The sequence below is a fragment of the Carcharodon carcharias genome, chromosome 17 (genome assembly GCF_017639515.1).
Source record: "Carcharodon carcharias isolate sCarCar2 chromosome 17, sCarCar2.pri, whole genome shotgun sequence".
In the NCBI taxonomy this organism is placed as follows: Eukaryota; Metazoa; Chordata; class Chondrichthyes; order Lamniformes; family Lamnidae; genus Carcharodon; species Carcharodon carcharias.
This window is the reverse complement of record NC_054483.1, coordinates 14,493,877-14,518,901: the sequence shown is the minus strand read 5'-3', so window position 1 is coordinate 14,518,901 and position 25,025 is coordinate 14,493,877. Positions and strand designations below refer to the sequence as shown.

At 41.6% G+C, this 25,025-nt stretch overlaps 1 protein-coding gene across 1 annotated transcript; it reads left to right on the top strand.

Annotated features, from left to right (window-relative positions):
* Window positions 1-1,309: 1,309 nt before the first annotated feature.
* On the top strand, window positions 1,310-2,213 carry tcima (transcriptional and immune response regulator a). The gene has a single exon (XM_041209991.1). The coding sequence runs from the start codon at window positions 1,381-1,383 to the stop codon at window positions 1,696-1,698; it is 318 nt and encodes a 105-aa protein (XP_041065925.1). The 5' UTR covers window positions 1,310-1,380; the 3' UTR covers window positions 1,699-2,213.
* The last annotated feature ends 22,812 nt before the right edge of the window (window positions 2,214-25,025 follow it).

Below are 25,025 nucleotides of genomic sequence, written 5' to 3'. Positions count from 1 at the left end.
CTAGTAATTGACTCTTCCACCCTGGGAAAAAGCTTCTATCTACTCTGTCCATGCCATTCATAATTTTGTAAACTTCTATCAAGTCGCCCCTCAATCTCCATCACTCTAGTGAGAACAATCCGAGTTTCTCTAACCTTTCCTCATAGCTAATAACCTCCAGACCAGGCAGCATCCTGGTAAACCTCCTCTGCACCCTCTCCAACACCTCCATATCCTTCTGGTAATGTGGCGACCAGAATTGCACGCAATATTCCAAGTTAGGCATTTAACGTTTTATATTGCGGTGTGACAATAATTAGACCTTCACAGTGAATAAGAAATCCATTGTGTGTCAATGACAGAAATAAGTCAGGGAGGGAAAATAAATGATATCTTGAATGAATAATAGAAAAGTACCCTAGGCAGCTATTTTATAATGCAAGTAATTCAGAATCAGAGTTTTTAGGAAGAATTTTAAAAGTTCCTTGCACTTTAAGCAAGCTTTCTGATGAAGTTGATAAAAGTTACAAATATATGTGTGGCCCTAAGAATTAGCGATAAATGCAGTCAGTATTTCTACCTTGTGTGAGATATATAGTACCTCACCTCAATAAATCTGCTGCATTTCCAATTGCTTAAACAACTGTCACCTCTTCGGCCGCGCTAAACATTAGGCACAAGCTTCAGTTCCAGCACCATGACTGAGCGAGGCCATGACGAACCAAGCGGTTTCATACCCTAATAAAAGGTTTTCTGTATGCCCTTTTCAGGTCTGATAATCTGTATTAGACAAAATGAAAGAGAAACGTACACCGAGGAATGAGAAGGGGCCGGGAGATGTGTGGTGGGGGATGTTAGCCAGAGAGATATAGAAGTGACTCAAAAGGGAGAACATACAGAGGTAGCAAGTAATACTCCGGGAATGGATTTTTCCTGGAAATATGAATGTGGAGACCATTGGGTTAGAGGCGTGTTTGCTGGGGTTTAATTATCCGCTAGATCTGCTGAGGAAACTATTCTCACTTCTAATTTTGAAAGCATTCGTTATATTTGAAAAAGTGCATATTTAAGTTAAAAAAATAACTTGCCTAAAAGATCTGTCCCGGGAAAGAGAACTCTGGCTTTTGTGTAAAGAAAAAACTCCAATGCAAGTTCTGAATTCAAAGTGAATTCTGAAGTGGTTTAAATTTAGCTGCTGGACGCTTATTTACAAGGACCGGGAGGGTGGAGATTTCAGGGGCGCCAGGATTGTGTTGAGGTCATTGCTCCAGACTCCTCCGGGGTCCTCCCTGTGTCTCAGATCCTCTATAAATATCAGGGTCTGACAGGCTGAAGAGTACAGTCAGCACGGAACTAGCACTCGCTAGAAAGCAGCGGAGGAGATCTCGATTTAACAGCATCATGTCCACAACACCGGAGAGCGAGTCCTATTCGCACCGAGTCAGCCCGTTGGCGTATGGGCAGCGCTTCGACACTGATCTTCGGAAGACAGCGGCGCCCAACATCTTCGCGGCTGTGAACCAGGCGGCTCTCCAACGCCTTTTCGAGCGATCAGGAGACAAGAAAGCAGTGGAGAGAGCACGGATCATCTCCACAAACCAGGATAGCGAGGAGATTACCCGAGCTCTGGTCGCACTCAAACTCAGGAAGAGAATGAAATTCATGCAGCTGTTTCGTATTGGCAGGAAATCCGTGAAGATTCTCTTAAGTTTCAGATAGAGAGAAATGAACCAGAAAGTCGGAGACTTGATATATTTCATTGAAGGAAAGGCTTGCAGGACGATCTTCGTAGCCAATGATGATCTGAAGAAAGTGTACCACGTTGTAATAACGCACGGTTACACCAAAGTAACTTCTGAAAAGTTCTGACCCTTTCATTTGGTTTCGTGAAGAGTGATACGCATTTGTTCTAAAATGCGCAAACGTTGCGAGTTGCATCTTACAGGTGCGTGAATTGCGAGACTTTTTCTGCTCTCTGCAGCCCGGGGCGGTCAAAGGCTCTTTCACAGGTCCCAACCATTTTGATGGTCACATTAAAATTACGGGGACAAAGACAGCACCCTCCGAGGAAGACGCAGCGAGATGGAAGGGGCTGAAGGCTGACCTGATAACTTTTACAAAGGACTTTGGAGACACTCAGGCGGAACACTATTTATTGATAGAACTTTGCCACGGTCGCTCCATTTTTGTGAACAGTGCTTATGATTTTACAATATAATAAATGTTGAAAACTATATTTATGTGTTGCTCGTTTCTTGACTCACTTTGTGTTCGTTGTTTAAACCCCTCCCCCCCATCGCACTTCTCAAAATATCAATGCCGCCTTCAGTTTGACATGGAGAAGTTGATAGCAAAGTGACTTATGTAGAGGTCCCTCATGATAAGATGGTCAGAATCATATTCGAGGGCTCATTGAGGCGCCAGGAAGAGAGGTGACTTTCAGGTATCCAGAAAGCCTCGTCCATTTTCTGTTCAAGTGCGTTATCCCTTTCGAAACGTCCGGCAAATTTGCAATTTTTACTTCTGATAATGGCGGGTTGGGAGGGTCACACAAAAATGGTCAAGAGTGATTGTATTCTGACAGTTTTCAAATGATGACCAACACTCGCCAGTGACAAAGTGGCAGCGAAATTCCAACAAAGAACTGAATGAAAATGAAAAGAATCAATTTTAGCAATTTCGGGGTGTTTGACCCTGCTCCTTATCTCCTCGCTTGGTCCCTGTTCCCCCGAAATGTTTTGCAGGTCTGAGTTTGACCTCATACTTTAGAAACGCACTCTCCTCAATTTCTCCATGGCAAAACATTACTAAAATAAAAATCAGACGATGAATGATTAAACACCTAATCAATATCAAATGTCATATCTCAGCGCCCCAGGGTTACTTCATGCGGAATCTCGAATACACCGTTAAGTCATGTGAACTTTGATTGGAGTAAGTTTGTTCACTCTGGCGGGGAGTCGACCTGTGGTCAAGCGCTTTGATTTCAAAGTCCCTCAACGTCAAAGATTGTTCTGTTAAAGGAACCGCTTTAATGAAATTTAAACCTCTGACTAGTCCTATGCATCGAGCAACGATGAGGATCCCAACTCAAAAGGTAACGTTGCCATGTCTCTCCTCATATTAAAGCGCTTCAGCATCAGTTAACGAAACTCCCAGGACGTACAATGCGTTCTGTGCACGCTACTTAAATTGAAGTTTCAGGACTTGAGTTCAGACCTTCCTGGTTGTAGCGTAGGCAAAATGATATATTTTCCAGAAACAGCAAGAGAATCCCACGACAAGGCAGTGTACGTTGGAAATACACTGGTACGATGGGAGGATCACAATTTTTTTTGAGTAATCAGACTTCAGTGAAGCCTTTTGTTTAAAGAACCCAGGAGGCATACATCATTGGTGTATTGTTATTGGTGAAGCAGCCAATGTGAGAACTGTTTCCAGAATTATGGGCACATGCTGTAATTCTACTGCTGCCATTCCGCTGCCACTATGTGTATAATTTAATTACATCCAGTTGAGTAAGTTCCATTTTATAAAGTATAAATTCCTGTTAGCGAGTTAGCTGCAAATGATGTCAGTGTTCATTCAGTCCACAGGTTCTTTACAAATTGGCATTGTGATCCAACTTTGTTAAATGACCATAGAGTTTAAATTAAACTAATCCTCCCTCAAAAATTAGTTCAAACAGCTGCTTAAAGTTTGACGCTGCTACTTGAACAACACTTCCATGTTGTAACTACGTGACAAAACTCCAAGAACAACATGAAGTAAATGCAAAATTATTGAACATAAGCTACCTGAAATCCATTAAGCAGGACCAAAATTAGTGAATGGTCCTAATCCATTTTTGGCCAGAAGAGGTTGAACTCAGCTGTGCTGTTCAGCTTTTAAGACTGTGGACATATGTAACCAGAACTTTCCGACCATTTGATTCAGGCTTTCATGGACCTCGTGCATTCTGGGTAAAATGAAACAAGTCATTTCTCAGACCTGTCATATTTATGTTCTCAACATTATTATGGGTAGAAGTGTTCTCATTTCACAAGTACAGCCATAATGTTTAATCTATGTCAATTAGTGAGAAAAAATGTAGGCATGCTAAATTTCTTTTTAGTGTTGTAGTAATTCCCATCAGAAAAAATGTCTCATGTAATGTGGGCAGAATGATTTTCTTTGCAGTCCTTTCTGTATCTTGAATGACATTCGGCGTTGGCCCCAATTCATGTGTGTTGCTCCTCTGTGGATGAGATGGAAAGCACCAAATGAATTTAGTGCACAGACTGCATTTTTTGGTACCATTGAAAATGATAATGAACCTGCAACATGGCAAAATGGATCAATAAAAACACTGGGGCTTATAATAAAATCTGATTGCTGAGAGATTGGAGAGTCCAGGACTGCCGAATGAGGAGAGACTGGTTCGACTGGGCCTATATTCACTGGAGTTTAGAAGAATGAGAGGGGATCTGATTGAAACGTATAAAATTCTAACCAGGCTAGATTGCAGGGAGGATATTTCCCCTGGTTGGGGAGTCTAGAACTAGGAGTCACAGTCTCAGGATATGGTGCAGGCCATTTAGCACTGAGATGAGGAAAAATTTCTTCACTCAGAAGTTGATCAACCTGTGGAATTGTCTACCACTGAAGGCTGTGGAGGACAGGTCACTGAGTATATTCAAGAAAGAAATTGATAATTTGTTGGATATTAAGGGCATCAAGGGGTATGAAGAAAAAGTGGGAATATGGCGTTGAGATAGAGGATCAGCCATGGTCATATTGAATGGCGGAGCAGGTTTGAAGGGTTGAATGGCCTACTCCTGTTTCTAGTTTCTATGTTTCAAGCATGCAGAGTCTCAGGATCACCTGCTTCGCTCCTCAGGTAAGTCTTTGCAGAGGGGACAATTGGACTCTGTGGAGTCGAAGGAGTACTCTTCTTCCACCAGCTCCATAAGAATGTCTTGTTTTAAAAACAAAATCATTTTCACTACTCATATTTGGTTGGGAGAGCAAATGACGCCTACCCCATACAATGTCAACTAATATCTGAATGGGGCCCTTTAATGGGTGAGATGCCGGTAAAAAAGGCTCCATAAATTTAATAGTGGGATGCAGGTTTGGCACGGACTGTCCTACTGCAATATGACTTTGCCTTTTCCCCATTTTATACCCTTTAAAACAGGTGCAATGCATTTTCTACCAATTTCTATCCCACAGCTTTTTTAACTCTATTGAACCTCTAGCATCATGCTTTGTAATGTCAATAAGCAAATGTTGTCTCATTTGTGACCAGATTAGGAAAGCAGATGAGAGAGAAGTTTACTGATTTGGGGAAGGATGTCAGATCAATGTTCTCACATTTTATTAAATTTGATGATGTTGCCTGATAATTCATTTTAACAACACTCCATTGCAAGCTTGGTATAGTATCACATGGGGAACACAGAGGACCACATTAACAGTTAATATACTTTATGAATGTACAGTATAGATACTCTAATGTTTCACTAGGTACCCTGTATTGCAACAGTAACAATGGAATCGCTCTGTGACCCATTAAATATGAAACATTTGAGTGTTTCTATTGATCTTGCATGCCAGGTCTCAAATTAAAGACACTGCATTGCCAATGGATGTAACCAATAAAGTCACTTGTCCCCATTTTTGATGTCAGAGGATCGTAACATTGTCAGGTGCTAGTGTGGTTTCAAAAAATATGATCAGAGATAGTAGCAGCCAATAAAGACTTGTCAGTAAGCACAGGTAACTAGGCTTCAGGCCTTAATAAAATTTTGACAATTGAAGACAATTTGAATAGGTTGAAATGTTGAACTAAGAACAGTTCTGATAAAGCCTATGTGCTGATCATTCAAATCAGTCGACACAGGAGAAGGAAAATATTTATTGTCACAACTAAGCAGCCAATTTAACTTTTTGCAGATATTCTGAGTGCAAACTTTCAAAACCTTTGAGGGAGAACTGAATGAAATTTCTTCTTAAGATGATGTACGTGCAGGCCAAACATTGACTGTAAGCATTTCACTCAGTTATGCTCCTGAATTGTCTGATTGGTGAATGGTGATTTGTTCATAGGTTTTAATTTTCAAACCTTATTACTGAGCCTTTAACTTTCAATCCACAATGCATTTATGGAATCCTCCTAAAGATGGCATCCTAAGTTGGTCAAAAGACATTCGGAAGTAGAAGCACAACAATGTTATTGAACTAAATGCTATGTGAAACTTAAAATCAAGTACATGGATATCTTTGCTGAGTATGTTATGATTTCTGCTAAATCAAAATGTACATGTTCAATTTAATTAATAAATTGAATAAATTAATTTACATTGGTTTTTCCATTAGAAATCTCCGCAACAGCCTAACTTTGTTCATAGGTCTGCACCTAAAGTGCTGTAATCTGCAAGGCTACGGACTAGGTGCTGGAAGGTAAGATTAGAATGGGCACTTAGTTTCTTCCTTCTTTTCTTTTTAGGCCAGTGCAGACTCGCTGGGCTGAATGGCCTCTTTCTGTGCCATAACTTTACTATGGTTCTATGGTTCTATGTAATGCTGTCTTTTGCTTACCAGTTTAAATATGTAGGTACTTTCTCCTTCATACCATACTCAACTATTTTATTGAATATGAACATAAGGAATAGGAACAAGAGTAGGCCATACAGCCCTTTGAGTTTGCACTACCATTCAATAACACCCACTTTCCTGTCCATATCACTTGATATCTTTCGAGTTCAAAAATCTATTGATCTCAGTGCAGCAAGTCCTCACTTATATTCTGTAAAATCTCAACTCTGAGTGGAATAACATGAAGTGAACCTTAGGTTCCCATAGGAATAAATGTTAAACCAGAGTTAGGTTCTTGTGGACATTTCTCATAGAAAAGCCAATGTACAAGTTGAAATACTACTGTAAAGTGCAGTACTGTGTATTCCTAGCTGAAACACCTTGTAAAATAAATCACTATGTATAAAAGAAATACTAAATAGGGTTCAAATGAGATTATACTCACCAGTCTCTCTTTCTTCTTAGGCATTCCCTTGGGTTCAAGGATGACTTGCTTCCAATCTGGATGGCTGGGTTCTGAGATGGCTGATCAGTCCAATGCACCATCAGCAGACTCTGCCACATGTGGGTCAGGTGTTGCTTGGAGGGTTGTTCAGAGCTTTTTGCACTCTTTCCGCTGCTTTGACCTCACCTCTGCATGTTCCTGACAAAATCTCTCTGTGTGAGGTGCCTTTCCGAATGAACTTTCTTGTATTTTCGTTGGCCACCATAAGACGTTTGACCTTTTCAGGATGCTTTGAGGACATCCATAAAGAGTTTCAGTAGAGGTAGCTTTGAATGATTAGCACCTCGATGTTGGGCATGTCGGCTTGGGAGAAAGCCTTGCTGTTGGACCGCCTTTCTTGCCACTGGATTTGGAGGATCTTTCGAAGACACTACTGGTGATTCTTTGAGGTGCCTGCTGCAGGTTATGCAAGTCTCAGAAATAGGTAGGAATGCAAAAATCACTGCTGCCTGGTGAACCATGACCTTTGTTTCGGGTTCAAGATCCATTGATCCGTTTGAGATTGGCATGATTTTTGACATGCCTTGTTCTGATGACGTCCAACAAGTTATTTTATCCCGGGGAAGAGAAAAACTTGCTTTGTCAAATGGGCAAAGCTCACAATTTTTTGTAGCTGTTAATAAAATTTGGCTCTTGTTTTGTAAGTCCAATTAAGAGCACAAGGAATATTGTTATTACAATAACAGGACTTTGTGCTTGCAAGCTACCATATTTTAGAAAAAGTGTCAGGTGTTAATCTTACCTAAAAACCATGACTAAAGAAAGTGTAATGCAACTTCATTTCATTGTTGCATTGCACAGGCTGTATGTAAGTGTAATATTGCAGCCATCAAATTAAATATATTATATTAATTAAATATATATCTGCTCCTATCACTGCTTGTTTGTCCCTACAACCACACACCCCCACCCCCCGCCTCCACCTCTTTGTCTCTCTATCTCTCCGCCCCCCACACACACACCTTAAACCAGCTTATATTTCAACTCTTTCTTGGACTCGAACGCAAGTTCTGTCGAAGGGTCATGAGGACTCGAAACGTCAACTCTTTTCTTCTCCGCCGATGCTGCCAGACCTGCTGAGTTTTTCCGGGTAATTCTGTTTTTGTTTTGGATTTCCAGCATCCGCAGTTTTTTTGTTTTTAAATATATTCCCTGTTCTGATGCCTGCTGTGACAAGCTGATTTGATGCAAATGTGATATTTCTTCCCATCTGTGACTGGGAGCTGCTGTGAGCAATTAGAGATTCTGAATGTTACACAAGAGATCCCTCCTGGACTGCAGTGTTGCAACATGTTTGGTTTACATGGTACATTTTCAAGCCTGTCACTTTTGTTTTCTTGGTAAACCCACTGCAATTGTTGGTCTGACTTGTTTAAACAGCTCACTGTTAAGATATTCAGACCAAATGCAGATAGCAGTTAAGCACATTATGAGATGAAATTGTACTTTATGTTAATCTTTGAAGTGCACTAACATATGTTTGAAGAGGAGGACTGGAAAAGACCATCAGGCTCATCCAGATTTGTACCTCTCCATGGTAAAATAATATTTGACCTTGTCTTTCCATATTTTCTCCCTTTATCAGATAAACCTCCTTTGTTGTCCTTTCATCCACTCTTTTGCTTGGAAAAGCATAAAAAAAACTGAGGTGAACTCAGGAAACACTCAGGAATTTCCTCTCTAAACTGACTTATGGAAGTCAGTGCAGCAATATTTCAGAAGACTGCGATTACTCATGAATCAACATCATTTGATTGTCAAGTTGAATTTTAAAGATTCAGAGTGAATTTTTTTCCATGGCATGTTTCCCTCGTCTCTTCCAAAGATCTCTTTGAAAAGAAAGATTTCTTGGTTTCCAACCTAACGTTCACCCAAAGATTTTACATGTATGCCACTCTGTCTTACCATGCCAATGCCCCGCAAATATTTATCCAACTTGATTGAATCAAATCCATTCATCATTTAAAAAATCAGAACCCTCTAAATCTGTTTAACTAATTTAACTGACACTAATCCTTGGAGCCTGTTCTCATAACTAAGAGGCTCGAAAGGTAAGTTGTCATTTTCTCCAGAACCTCGGCATCCCTCCCCACGTGCAGGGACCAAAATGGAGCGGACTGTTCCCAAGTGTAACTACACCAAAGCCTAAATAGCCCAAGTAGAATGTGGCCTTTATCATACACCTGATGGTTATTGACATCAGGTCATGGTTATTTAGTTATTCCAGTATAATGGAAACTGCCATTAAATTCAGCTGCTTGGCAAAAATAACTGGGAGACTTTGAGCTTGTAAAACATGACAGTGCATACAGCAAAGTTTAAGGACACTCATTTTCACTTACAATTCTCACTTAATCATTTCCCAATGTGGCCTTGGGTCCTTAAGGAAGATTCAGATAAGAGGAGACGTAGTTCACCAACAGCGAGGAAGACAGCAGAAATGAGGTTTATCTGATAAAGGGAGAAAATATAGAAAGACAAGGTAAAATAGACGCTTTACCAAGGAGAGATATTCAAACATTTGGGGAATTAAAGAACACTTGCAAAGGACTTGATATTTTTGCATCAAGCAAAAAACCGGATATAAGTTCTCTCACAACCTGAGAATACAATATGGTTGGTTTATTTTAATTAAATGTAAAACAAACCAAAATTCAAAGTGGAATGAAAACAAACCTGCTGGAAAAAATCAGCAGGTCTGACAGCATCTGCGGAGAGGGATACAGTTGATGTTTCGAGTCCATTTGACCCTTCATCAGAACTAAGACATATAGAAATGAGATGAAATATAAGCTGGTAGAGGGGGGTGGATGGGACAGGTAGAGCTCGATGGGGGGCCGGTGATAGGTGGAGGTCGAGAAGAGACTGCCAAAGATGTCATAGACAAAAGGACAAAGGGGTGTTGACGGTGGTGATATTATCTAAAGGATGTGCTAAAGGGGATATTAAGGGTAGAAAGCAGGAAGGGCAAGTGCCAGATGGCCTGAGTGGGGGTGGGGTGGGGGGGAATGGATCGAAATGGGCTAAAAGGTGGAGATGAAACAATAGATCGAAATAAATTTAAAAATAAGAGGGAAAAGAAAAAAATATAGTTGTAAAAAAATTATAAATTATTGGAAAAAGGGGGATCGGAAAGGGGGAAGGGGATGGAGGAGAGAGTTCATGATCTGAAATTGTTGAACTCAATATTCAGTCCAGAAGGCTGTAGAGTGCCTAGTTGGAAGATGAGGTGCTGTTCCTCCAGTTTGCGTTGAGCTTCACTGGAATATTGCAGCAGGCCAAGGACGGGCATGTAGACATGACAGCAGGGTGGTGTGTTGAAATGGCAAGCGACAGGGAGGTCTGGATCATGCTTGCAGGCAGACCAAAGGTGGTCCGCAAAGCGGTCACCCAGGCTGCATTTGGTCTCCCCAATGTAGAGGGGACCGCATTGGGAACAGCGAGTAGAACAGGAGAGTTATCCCTGGTTAACAACTATCCTCAAAAACAGATTATCTGGTCGTTATCACATTGCTATTTGTGAGAGCTTTCTGTGTGCAAATTGGCTGCTATATTTCCTACAATACAACGACTACACATCAAACGTATTTGAATGGCTGAAAGGTATTATATAATGCTCTGAAGATTCATACAGACTTGAAATGTTAACTCTGCTTCTCTCTCTACAGATGCTGCCAGACCTAAGTATTTCTAACATTTTCTGTTTTTATATGATATAACGCATGTCTTTCTTCTTTCTAAACTATGCTGCAACTTGACAAATTAAGTTTTCCTTCGCAAACTGTATAAAATGAAAAATGCCTATTTTTTATTTTTCATTTAATATTTGTGGCCTTCCAAATAAACAGTCCAAAACAAATCATCCTACTGCTTTCATTCTGTGTGAGAGAGAGAGAAATATTGAAACGAATAGCGAGAACAGGCTGTTTCCTTCCAACCAATTCACTATCTTTGTTGGAAGCACTTTAATAAATTGCACAGAGATGGAATGAAAGCTTAAGTGAACTCAAATCAGTGATTGACATTGCTCTGTCCAGCCAATAAGGAGTGAATTACTGCCATCTGTAAGCTGGAAGCAATAACATTGGTTCTATGGGTAATGGCATTCAAATGAAATTGTTACAGTTTCACTAAGCATTGTAAGTAAGATGAAAGCAATTATCTTGTCTTCAAAGGAAGTTACACAGCACAGATTATAATGATTGCTCTGTTACTTGCAATGGAAAGGCTTTGATACAACATCATGGCAAGAAGTAAAAACAGAAAATGCAAGAAGTACACAGCATTGGCTGTAAGATTGACATTTCAGATTTGTAACCTTCATCAGAACTGAATACTGAAAAATAAGCTGGCATTTTAACAAGGCTAGAAGAAACGGGGATTGGAGAGAATCAACTGATATGCTAGTCACAGGGAGGGCGTGAATGGATTGAATGAGCCTGCCAGCTGTTTTAACAGAAAACTGATAGATGATATGGAAGGTGATCAGTCAAGTCATGCATAGTCATGAAAAGGGCAGAATAATATGAAAACAGCGGAGGTTGAAAAGACATGGGACTGATGCACACACATCAGCTCAACACCACCTTCTCAAGGGCAGTTAGGGCTGGGCAATCAATGCTGGCCTAGACAACGACACCCACATCCCATGAATGAATAATTAAAAAACAGAAAGGTTAGGGAAAATAGAGAAAGGAGAATGGGGAAAGAAGAACCCTACTTTCTACTACGCCCCCCACCACCATCTTTCAACCCTTCCTCCTATGGGAGATGGGCCGGACACGGTTGAGGGCCCTGTCAACTACTGTGGGTGGAAAACCTCGGTTAAGGAAGAAGGAAGACATAATGGACTTGAAATGTCAACTGTATCCCTCTCCGCAGATGCTGTCAGACCTGCTGAGTTTTTTCAGGTATTTTTGTTCTAGATTTCCAGCATCTGCAGTATTTTGCTTTTTTCAAAGTGGAATGAATGTTTTTGGTATCATTGTTTTGAAGCCAGAGACAGAAGGAACTGTGCTGAAAATAATTTATCTGTGAATTAGTTTGTATCCATGCACAGTGGTTATTGTGGGAAACATTCTCTGGATTCCAGAAATCATGTTTTCCCATTTTGCTCAATATTACCCCTTTGGTTAAGATCGCAACCCACTACATCCAAGTTAGAAACAAAACGGATACAGTACATGTGCCAAAAAACTTAAAAGTCAACAAAATTTTGGGACACATTTTTTGGATGATTCTGAAATGGTTTCTGATGCTTTCCAGGAAAGTCTGATCTCTGAGCACTACGAATAAGCTTTGTCCACTTTGTTTCCTTGATGAAAAAATCTACACTTGAATTTACAGGGTAGTGAGGCAGAAAAACAGGCACTTTGTGATGAAAACAACTGTCGAAGGGTCATGAGGACTCGAAACGTCAACTCTTTTCTTCTCCGCCGATGCTGCCAGACCTGCTGAGTTTTTCCAGGTAATTCTGTTTTTACTTTGTGATGAATGGCTACTCTGTTAATTGGGTTCTGGCAAGTTGCCAATCAAGGTAAGTGCACAATGGGAAAGTCATCCAAATGTGTCGGTCATTTAGCATGAATACAGCAACATTAGTTCAAGAAGGCAAAGGATTCAGTTTTTGCTTTGAAACTCTGGAATTATTTTCCGGAATAGATAAATTACTTCCTGTACCAGTAAATAATTTGACCATATGGCTTAAAGCTGAACAGGTCCTATTTGGCCATCCCTTAACTGTTTGCTAATGTCAGAAAAATTCTTTCAAACTGCAATGTCCAATATTCAATGGGTCAAATCTTCTGATGCCATTATGAAAACTAATATTTCCAAAACTAAATTTTCATTTATTCTTTTTAATTTTTAATTAACAGAAATTCAGATATGTTTCTCAACAAGAACATATCAAACCTCACTATGAATGCAGAAAGTAATGGAAACCCCAAGGAGCAATATGAGAACATTATTCTTATTGTAAATGAAGATGGCACCTGGAACCATGTAGTGAGATTATAGCCTGGCTATCACTTCAGAGTGTGTATTATTTTATATAATCAGTTCAGCAAGATAATGCCTTTGTTCCATTTTGGATATTGCTTTTGCTGACAGTGGCTGTAGGGGAAAATGCCACTTTCTATTATGCTTCATGCTATCAATGTGTGACAGCATATCCAACAATAACTATTTGCATTTATATAGCACCTTTTACATAGTAAAACCTCCTGAGGTGACATAGAGGGATGTTAGCAAACTAAATTTGACACTGAGCCACATAAAGAGATACTAGGACAGAAAATTAAATGCTTGGCCAAAGAGATGAGTTTTAAGGTGCGTCTTAAAGGAGGAGAGAGAAGCAGAGAAACTTAGGGAGGTATTCCAGAGCTCAGGGCCTTAGCAGCCGCCAGTGGTGGAGCAAAATAAATCAGGTATGCACAAGAGGCTAGAATTGGAGGATTGCAGGTATCCTGGAGGGTTATAGGGCTGGAGAAAGTTAAGAGATAAGGAGAAATGAGGCCATGATGAGATTTGAAAACAAGAACCAGAATTTCAAGATCAAGGCTTTACTAAACTGTGAGCCAATGTAGGTCAGTGAGGCTTGATGGATGAATGGGACTTGGTGTAAGTTAGGATCCAGACAGCAGACTTTTGGATGAGCTCAAGTTTACGGAGGGTGCAAGGTGAGAGGCTGACCAGGCAAGCATTGAAATAGGTGAGTCTAGAGATAGCAAAGGTATGGATGAGGGTTTCAGTTGATGAGGGAGGAACTTGGTAGTCTTAATGATGTTGAAGATATAGGGTTTGAAGTTCTGCTCAGGATCAAATATGATGCTAAAGCCGTTAATGATCTGGTTCAGTGTCAAATAGTGGAGAGAGGGATGGAGCTATTGCTAGGGAATGTAGTTTGTCGTGAAGAAAAGACAATGGCTTTGGCCTTAATATTTGATTGGAAGACATTTCTACTCATCAATACAGGATGTTAGACAAGGAGAGTGAAAAATCAGAAGCAATGGAGGGGTCGAGAGAGGTGGTTGTGAAGTCAAGCTGGTTGTACATGTTCATGTGGAAGCTGACCTTATATTATTGGATATTGTCACGGAGGAGCAGAATTTAGATCAGAAATAGGATGAGTCAAGGATAGGTCCATGAGGAGCTCTGGAAGTGACAGAGTGGGGAGTGGAATAAAAAACTATTGAATGTTTGTAAAATTGAAGCACGTGGGATTAAAGGGACAGTGCATGGATACAAAATTGGCTTGGGGTCAGAAAGCAGGGAGCAGCATTGAACAGTTGTTTTTCAGACCAAAGGGAAATGTTCAGTAGTTTCTCCTAAAAGTCATTGTTGGGATCACTGCTCTTAATTATATAGTAATGACCTTGACTTGTGCATGCAGGGCATGAAAATCATAAATGTAGTAAACTGTAAAGAGGATAGTGACAGACCTCAGGAGGACATAGACAGAAATGGGCAGACACATGGAAGATGAAATTTAACACAAAGAAGTGTGAAGTAATCGCTTTTGGTAGGAAGAATGAGGAGAGGCAAGTGGTATCTGTTAAATTTGAATGGGAGTGCAGGAACAGAGAGATTTGCATGTATAGAAGTCTTTGACGGTCACAGGAAAAATTGAAACAGTTGTGAATAAGGCAAATGGGATCCTAAAAGAGCCATAGATAAAAAACAAGCAAGTTATGCTCAATCTTTACCAAACGTTGGTCAGATATCAGTTGGGAGCATTGAAGTCAAGTCTGGGCATCACACTTTAGTGAGGATGTCAAGGCCTCAGAAAGGATGCATAGGAAATTCAAGGAATGCTCGCATGGTTTAAAGGACTTCAGTTATGTGGAGAGACTAGAGAAACTGTGGTTGTTCTCCTTAAAGCAGAGAAGGTGAACAGGAAGTGCTCAATATCATGAAGGGTTTTGATAGCATCAATGAGGAGCAACTGCTTCCAGTGGCAGAAGGGTGAGGAACCAGAGGCCATAGATTTAAAGTGATTGGCAAAGAGCAAAGAATGCCCTGGTGAAATGTATGTATAGTGAGTTGTTATGATCTGAAATTCATTGCTTGAAAGGACGGCATAAGCAAATTCAGTAATAACTTGTGAAAGAGAATTGATTAAGTACTTGAAAGGGAAAATTTTATGGGATTATGGGGTAAGAATAGGGGAATGGGACTAATTGGATAGCTCTTTAAAACAGCTGGAACAGACACTTGGGCTAAATGGCCTCCTTCGATAATGTACCATTTTATGGATTCTATTATTTTAAGTGATTCTCTGGTAATGACAAGTTTACAGACAATTTTAAGGGTATTCTCTTTTACTGCCTGTGATCAAATATCTCAGTATATGGAAGTGTGTATTTCTTATCCTCAGAATGATTGAGTCAATTTTGAATAATTAGCAGCAAGCTTTTTGTCCTTCAAAGGGAAAATTGTTTCCCACACTCTCGGAAGTTAAATAAAGAAGACTACATCTCACTTACCCTCTCACAAACACAAAACTAGGTAAAGATGAAGATAAAACAGTAATTAGATAGAAAGTAATAGTCTCTGATTTCAGGAGTGGAAGGCTTAACATATGAGGAACGTTTGAGGACTCTGGATCTATACTCGATGGAGTTTAGAAGGATGAGGGGGGATATGATTGAAACTTACAGAATACTGAAAGGCCTGGATAGAGTGGACGTGGAGAAGATGTTTCCATTAGTAGGAGAGACTAGGACCTGAGGGCACAGCCTCAGAGTAAAGGAAAGACCTTTTAGAACAGAGATGAGGAGAAACTTCTTTAGCTAGTGAGTGGTGAATCTATGGAATTCATTGCCACAGAAGGCTGTGGAGGCCAGGTCATTGAGTGTATTTAAGACCGAAATAGATAGGTTCTTGATTGATAAGGGGATCAAAGGTTACAGGGAGAAGGCGGGAGAATGGGGTTGAGAAACTTATCAGCCATGATTGAATGGCAGAGCAGACTCGATGGGCCGAATGGCCTATTTTCTGCTCTTATGTCTTATGGTCTGTTGCAGGCCTGTTGTTTCGTCATCTGAAGTGAAGGCTTTGAAATTGCAGAAATCTTTCAGCACCTGTGATGCTCCTAAAGTTGATCTGCCGGAGGCTGGTTTCCCAGGTAGGTTTGAAGAGTGGAACAAAATAGAGGAGAGAGAGGTTCATTGTTTCTCTTTCTTAAGGTGCTGTGGTGAGGCACCTTAGCTGTCCAATTGGCTACAACAGTCTGATGGCTTTTATTTTGTAGGCCTGCTCTCTTTCCCTGATGGAGAGCATTCTGTTTCTGAAGGCGTCACTCTGAAAGGCAGTTTGAATTTTCTCTGCGAAGATGGCCGCTGTACCATGTGACCTCACATCAGTATCAAGCATGGTCCCAAATAAGGCATTGTGATAATTTTAATTACAGTCTGTATCCTTCTCCCACCTGCAGTTCTTTGAAATGGCCAAATCCTTTGTTCTTGCCAAGGCCAAATTTGCATTCTTATAATGATTGCTGATGGAGTTTCATTGATTTCCTGGTCTGACAAGCATTGAGTCCATATCAAATTAAAAATTGTCTCTGTCTTCCTGAAAGATAAACACAGTCTGATCCACAAATCCGGATGGCTGCTCTCAGAGCCCCCTTGAGATTCAGTCTTTTTAAAAAGTGTAATCTTTCAAAAATATAGTTTTTTTAAAGAGTCACAATATTGTCACACCAGTACAGCCATGACACAAAATAGATAGAAAAGGAAACAGATGAGAGTGGTCCTACCCAACTGGACAACTGAGGAGAGGGATTGGAGGAGGATGGTGTGGTCAACTGTGTCAAAAGCTGTAGACAGGTTGAGAAGGAAAAAGAGTAATAGTTTACCTCAGTCACAATCACATCGGATGTCACGTATGACTTTGATCAAGGTTGTTCCAATGCTGTAGCAGGGTGGAAATCTGAACAGAGGAATTAAAACATGGAGTTGCAGGAACAACGGGCATGAATTGGTAGAAAACTTTGGTGAAAAAAGGCAGGTTTAAGCTGGGGGGGTGCGGCGGGTTTGCAGGGGAGAGCTCAATGGTGGGTTCAATATACATTGAAGGAGAATTAATTGACGCATAATCATTGCAAATGTTGATTACCAGGAAGGCACACTCTTGGTATGTTTTAGACTTTATGTATGCAAATAACGATTTATAATTTGATCTAAGCTTACAATTACATACAGCCATCTCTTCATACATACTGAACACAATGGTCATTGAAAATGAGCCCGTTCTAATCAATATTTTAGAAGCTAAAACAGCGATAGGCAATGAACTATCCCCTAGAGCATACTACATTGTCCATTAAAGATAATAATTCTAAGTGGCATTTGTGTTACAGACGCAGGGAGTAACATTTTAATAGACTTCTTCAGTCAAATATAGGGAGTCTTGCATTGAGCATGTTCATCTCTGAAATATGCAGGAACTAATGTAAAACTGTACTGGGAATGTTCCATAAACCCTTAATTAAGCTCAACATACTGAATAAAATCCTGCATCACCAGACGCAGTGAGACACCTGTAATGTTTCACAACACCTGGGGCTGAATTTTCCATTCGTTGGGCAGGCGGATCTGACCCAATCGTGGGCATGTGCGGACCCGGCCGCCATTTTGCGTGGGCGGACCAATTAAGGCGTGTCCAGCGCATTTCACACTCCCGCACAATATTGTGCAGAGCACAGCATGCTACCACTATCACAGAGACACGATCTGGGGGGTACTGGAGTGCGCCCCCTGAGCGGTCCAGGCATCGGAAGTGCATCTTGAGAAGACTGATGGCTTTCTCCACCACAGCCCTTATGGAGCTGTGGCCCCTATTGTAGCGCTCCTCAGCTTCTGTTCTTGGAGAGCAGAGAGGGGTCATGAGGTACCTTCTGAGGGGATAGCCCTTGTCACCCACCAGCCATCCATCCAGCCGAGCCGGAGCACTGAACAGCCCCGGCACCTGGGAGTGTCTGAGGATGTAGGCATCATAGGAGCTGCCTGGGTACCTTGCACAAACTTGCAGAATCTGCATCCTGTGATCACACACTATCTGCACGGTCATGGAGTGGAAGCCCTTCCTGTTGACAAGGCACCAAGCTCACCTACTGGCGCCTTGATGGCCACACGTGTGCAGTCCATAGCACCCTGGACACGGGGGAAACCAGCAATGGCTGTGAAGCTTCTGGCTCACTGTGCCTAACTTGCCTGGTCGCTGCGGAAGTGGATGAAGGTCAGTGCACATCTGAACAGAGCATCTGTAGCTTGCTTGACACAAGTGTGGACAGCTGATAGGGAGACACTGCAAAGATCACCCACCGAGCCCTAGAAGGAGCCAGATGCATAGAAGTGGAGGGCAACTGTGAGCTTCAGAGCTGCTGGCATGGGGTGTCCGGCAACACAGTTAGGGGAGATCTCAGGGCCAATCATCTGACAGATGTAGTTGACTGTTTCCCTTGACAGTCGGGGCCTCCTTTGGCACTGCACCTCAATCATATTGAGGCAGCTGCTTCGCCGTCTGTATACCCTGGCAGCAGAATAGTGGCGTCTTCTGCAGCCTTGGACTACCTCTTGACCCTGAGCCCCTTGTGCCTGCGCCTGTCCTCCCAAAGGCGGCTCCCCTGGAGGCTGTTTGTTCACTCCTGGCCTCCTCCTTATTCTAGCCCTCCCTTCCTCCTCAGAGGAGCTGCCTCCAGTGGAGATGTCAGAACGCACACCCAGGCTAAAAGGAGGCCTCCAGAAAGCTGCAGGCCCAATATAGATTACTGTCTGCAGAGTGCTGAGCTGAAGCTTCAAAGTAGAGAGAAAGCTGCTGGAATTTGTTCAGAACTGCTACAGATCACACAGGCAAGTTTAAAACACATGCTGCAATAAATACTTCATATAAAGCATTGACAACCCCACTGAGCCCACATATCCCACCTGTGGATGAATTTTGTTCAAAAGTCACTTACCCGCCTGCCCGTTGCTCCCGTGCGCCGAGCCGAAGATCGCACGGGCCCCTCAAAATCAGCATCGATTGCCAGGTTAAGGGCCTTAACAAGCCCTTTAATTAATGGCGGGCATGACGACACCATGCGCCATCGCGATATTTAGCTGGGTGGGCACACGGTGACATCGGGATGCTTGCCCAACGTCAGCGCGCGCCACTTTAAGCGCTGATGTGCGGGGACCGCCACCTGCACGTCACCCAGAAAATTCTGCCCCTGGAGTATTTTGGAGGAGTAACATGCGCAGTAGATAAAAGGGAGCCTGTAGGTGTACTGTACTTGGATTTCCAGAAGGCATTTGATAAGGTGCCACATCAAAGGTTATTATGGAAAATAAAAGCGCATGGTGTAGGGGGTAACATATTAGCATGGATAGAAGATTGGCTGGCTGGCAGCAAGCAGAGATTAGGCATAAATGGGTCATTTTCGGATTGGCAGGATCATAGAATCACAGCATCACTGAATCACAGAGTAGAAGAGGCCCTCCGACCCATCGAGTTTGCACCAACACGTGAAACCTACCTACCTAATCCCATTTACCAGCACTTGGCCCATAGCTTTGAATGTTACGACGGGGCCAAGTGCTCATCCAGGTACTTTTTAAAGGATTTGAGGCAACCCGCCTCCACCCTCCTCCCAGGCAGCACATTCCAAACTGTCACCACCCTCTGGGTAAAAAAGTTTTTCCTCACATCCCCCCTAAATCTCCTGCCCATCATCTTGAACTTATGTCCCCTTGTGACTGACCTTTCAACTAAGGGGAACGGCTGCTCCGTATCCACCCTGTCCATGCCCCTCATAATCTTGTACACCTCGATCAGGTTGCCCCTCAGTCTTCTCTGCTCCAACGAAAACAACCCAAGTCTATCCAACCTCTCTTCATGTTTCATCCCAGGTAACATCCTGGTGAATCTCCCCTGCACCCCCTCCAGTGCAATCACATCCTTCCTATAATATGGCGACCAGAACTACACACAGTACTCCAGCTGTGGCCTCAGCAAGGTTCTATACAATTCCAACATGACCTCCCTACTTTTGTAATCTATGCCTTGATTGATAAAATTGATAAAAGCCTTTTTCACCACCTCACTAACATGCCCCTCCGCCTTCAGAGATCTATGGACACCAAGGTCCCTTTGTTCCTTAGAACTTCCTAGTGTCATGGCCATTCATTGAATACTTCCTTGTCTATTTACTCCTTCCAAAGTGTATCACCTCACACTTTTCAGGGTTAAATTCCATCTGCCACTTATCTGCCCATTTGACCATCCCGTCTATATCTCCCTGTAGCCCAAGACACTCAACCTCACTGTTAACCACCCGGCCAGTCTTTGTGTCATCCACAAACTTACTAACCCTACCCCCCACATAGTCATCTATGTCGTTTATATAAATGACGAATAATAGGGGACCCACTACAGATCCCTGTGGTACGCCACTGGACACAGGCTTCCAGTCACTAAAGCAGACTTCTGTCATCACCCTCTGCCTCCTACAACTAAGCCAATTTTGAATCCACCTTATCAACTTACCCTGTATCCCATGTACATTTGCCTTCTTTATAAGTCTCCCATGTGGGACCTTGTCAAAGGCTTTGCTGAAATCCATATAAACTACATCAACTGCACTACCCTCATCGACACACCTGGTCACCTCCTCAAAAAATTCAATCAAATTTGTTAGGCATGACCTCCCTCTGACAAAGCCAATGCTGACTATTCTTGATCAAACCTTGCCTCTCCAAGTGGAGATAGATTCTCTCCTTCAGAATTTTCTCCAATAGTTTCCCTATCAATGACTTAGATGAGGGGAGTGAAGACATGATAGCTAAATTGGAAGATAACAGAAAGATAGATAGGAAAGTATGTTATGAAGAGGACATGAGGAGGTTGTAGATGGATATAAATAGGTTGAGTGAGTGGGCAAAGATCTGGCAAATGCAGTTTAATATGGGAAAATGTGAAGTTGTTCATTTTGGCAGGAAGAACAAAAAAGCAGAGTATTACTTAAATGAAGAACAGCTGCATAATTCTGAGGTGCAGAGGGATCTAAGTGTTCCAGTACACGAGTCACAAAAAGTTAGTATGCAGGTACACCAAGTAATTAAGAAGGCTAGTGGAATGCTATCCTTATTACAAGAGGGATTGGGCATAAAAGGATGTTTTGCTTCATTTATACAGAGCATTGGTGAGACCACACCTCAAATACTGTGTAAAGTTTTGGTCTCCTTTTCAAGGAAGGATGTAAATGATTTGGAGCCGGTTCACAGAACATTGGAGAGACCAAACGCAGACTGGGTGACTGCTTTGCAGAACACCTTCGGTCTGTCCGCAAGCATTACCTAGACCTCCCTGTTGCTTGTCATTTCAACACTCCACCTTGTTCTCATGCCCACCTGTCCATCCTTGGCCTGCTGCATTGTTCCAGTGAAGCTCAACGCAAACTGGAAGAACAGCACCTCATCTTCCGACTAGGCACTTTACAGCCTTCCGGACTGAATATTGAGTTCAACAATTTTAGATCATGAACTCTCTCCTCCATCCCCACCCCCTTTCTGATTCCCCTCCATTTTTTTCCAATAATTTATATAGATTTTTCTTCTCCCACCTATTTCCATTATTTTTAAATGTATTTCCACCAATTGTTTTATCTCTACCTTTTAGCCTATTTCGATCCCTTCTCTTCATCCCAGCCCCACTTGCTTGTCCTGCTTTCTACCCTTAATTAGCACATACCTTAGATAATATCACCACCTTCAACACCTCTTTGTCCTTTTGTCTGTGACACCTTTTGGTTATCTCCAGCTATCACTGGCCCTCTATCCAGCTCTACTTGTCCCACCCCCCTTAAACCAGCTTATATTTCACCTCTCTTCTATTTTTACTTAGTTCTGTTGAAGGGTCATTCGGACTTGAAACGTTAACTGTGTTCCTCTCCGCAGATACTGCCAGACCTGCTGAGTTTTTCCAGGTATTTTTGTTTTTGTTTTGGATTTCCAGCATCCACAGTTTTTTGCTCTTTACTAGATTGATACCTGGAATGAATGGTTTGTCTTATGAGGAAAGGTTGGACGGACTGGGCTTGTTTCCACTGGAGTTTAGAAGAGTGAGGGATGATGTGATTGAAGTATACAATATCCTGAAAGGCCTTGGCAACGTAAATGTCGAAAGGATGTTTCCCATTGTGGGTGAGTCCAGAACTAGGGGGCACTGTCTTAAAATTAGGGGCCACCCTTTTAGGACAGAGATGAGGAGAAATTTTTTCTTTCAGAGGGTTGTGCGACTTGGAACTCTGCCTCAGAAGGTAATAGAAGTGGGATCATTAAATAGTTTTAAGGCAGAGGTAGATAGATTCTTGTTAGACAAGGGAATCAAAGGCTCTTGGGGTTAGATGGCAATGTGGAAATTGAAACACAAGAAGATCAGCCATGATCGTATTGAATGGTGGAGCATGCTTGAGGGGACAAATGGTCTCCTCCTGTTCTTATTTCTTATGTTCTTATTCACTCCATTCACTCTTGATCACTAACAGATTTATCATCGACAGACCTTTTTCCAGTGAAACAGATGAAAACTTGCTGAAGAATTCTGAGTTCATGAAGTTGAGAGATTTCTATATTGGGTATTGAATTCTTTTTCCCAGTTTAGTTTCCTAGTACCCTTATCATGCACACCTGTCATACTTAGCTGTGAATTTATCTAAAACTGTGACCTGCCTTAATGCCAGCAATCAAACCCATTTGTACAGGGGTTGCTTCACAAATGGCAGATAGAAATAAAATAATGGCAATATATTTGACCATTCGTGAGGTCATGTCTGAAGTAGTTTTTCTGTTATAAAATAAAGATAATAGGCATTTACAGGTATATCGATGAATACTGCAATAGAATGAAAGGGGAACAACATATGAGCTAGAGGCTTTTTTAGAGTTCTGTATCCATGTTATGAGTAGAGTTTGCACAAATTGTGTAAAATGTCACAATGACTAAGGCAAGATGATATAGCTTTTAGAAATCTTTAAAGGTAATTAAAGTCAATCCTCCCTGCTGCTACCCTCAGCTACCACCACACTCCCAGCCACCCCTGGCCCCCACCAAAGCCCGGAAAGATCAAAGGCATGAAAATAGTTCCACTGGGAGAAGAGTTTGGAGAGGAAGCAGCTGCAAGTGAGAAGGTGTATGCTGGAATTAATTCATCCTCGATCCTGAGGGACTGCCTAGGAAAGAGAAGAGTATGTTGGAATGTAATCCCTGTTACTGTTCTGCTCTGTTCTGTTAATTTCATTGTCACACTGAAAGGCACAGCTGTCATGAGTGAGTAAATCTCACCAATTTTAACCAGTAAGGTTGAATCTATGTGGAATGTCGACTGTGTGTGACGACTGCTTCAGCCTACTAGTTTACATAGATAATATATGTGTGCATATATACACACACGGTGGTTTTGTTTCAAAGCAACACTTGAACAATTAATAATTATTCCAAATCCTAATAATTGATCCTAATAATGCAAGGAAGGATCGGGAAGGCTGATGGCCAGCGGCCACTCATAATAATGCTAGAATATTTTCTGTCACAATTAAAATGGGAGGTTAACTGTCAGCATGGCAAAATGTGGTGAACAGGAGATTGAAAATATTTGTGATAACATAATTCAAGCTTTAAGGAAATAACAAGCAGCATATTGACTGGAAATTGGGTACCTAGCGTTTATCTACTATAGATATAGGAAGATTATTTTACCTGGGCCAGAGCACAGAACCAGGGTTTTAACGAGCGATTCGGAAGAATGGACTTTAGATGGATCTTTTCCCACAGATGATTAGTCTTGGAGAATAAACTGCCAATTACATCATTTCAGGCCGCACTGAGTAACGCCTTTTAAAAAGATAATAGTTATTTTGTTAGCAATGAGCTTGAGAATTATGATCATACGTAGAGAGACAATTTTTAAAATTCATTCATATGATGTGGGCGTTGTGGTAAAGCCTGCATTTATTGCCTATTCCTAACTGCTCTTGAGAGGTGAACTATCTTCTTCAACCACTTCAGTCTATTTAGTATACATAGACCCACACGTTGAGTGTTCCAGTATTTTGACCCAGCAACAGTGAAGGAAAAATAATGTATTTACAAGTCAGGATGGTGTGTGACTTGGAGGGTAACTCGCAGGTGCTGGCGTTCCCATTAGTCTGCTGCCTTGCTTTTCAAGGTGGTAGAGGTTTGGGATTGAGAAGGTGCTGTTGAAGGAGCCTTGGTGAATTTCTGCAGTGCATCTTATAGCACTTGTAGAAAGCTCTGGGGAGAACAGTGCATAAGCATATACCATTTCATGACTGCATGGTCACTGTTAGTCTTTTATCATCTTTGCTTCTTTAGGTTCAGACGGAAGGACAAGAGTAACAATGTTGGATGAATGCCATCATCTCCAAATGCCCTTCAAAAACACATCATAACAGGCCTACCACCATCTTCTCAAGATAAGTAGAGAAGGACAACTAATCCAGACATGTCAGCGGTGCCCACACCCTGAGAACTGATAGGTTCTGAATTGCACGGACCACCTTCTTCATTGCTGAAGTGTCTCCAGGAAGCTGCTTCCTCTTTCAAGCAAGCACTTCATTTGTCTTCAACAGCTCTTAATTATGTATAAAATCTGACTGCCAAATGTTTGAACATGATCCCTATTCCAAAGAGATTATACTTATTAACAGTCACACTTGTGGACAGGATGAAGTTTGCTGTCTGTAAGGTTACTGCTGGTTCAACTCAAGCTTCAAACAGTTCTTTCTCCATCACAGGAAGACTTTCTTGGCTTACTCTATGTTATCAGTAATATTATTTTGGAATAAAAACAGAAAATGCTTAAAATGTTTCACAGGTCAGATGACATCTGTGGGGAGAGAAAGTTAACATTTCAGTTCTGCGACTTTTCATCAGTTTTGTTAACTTGTTTCAAAAAATT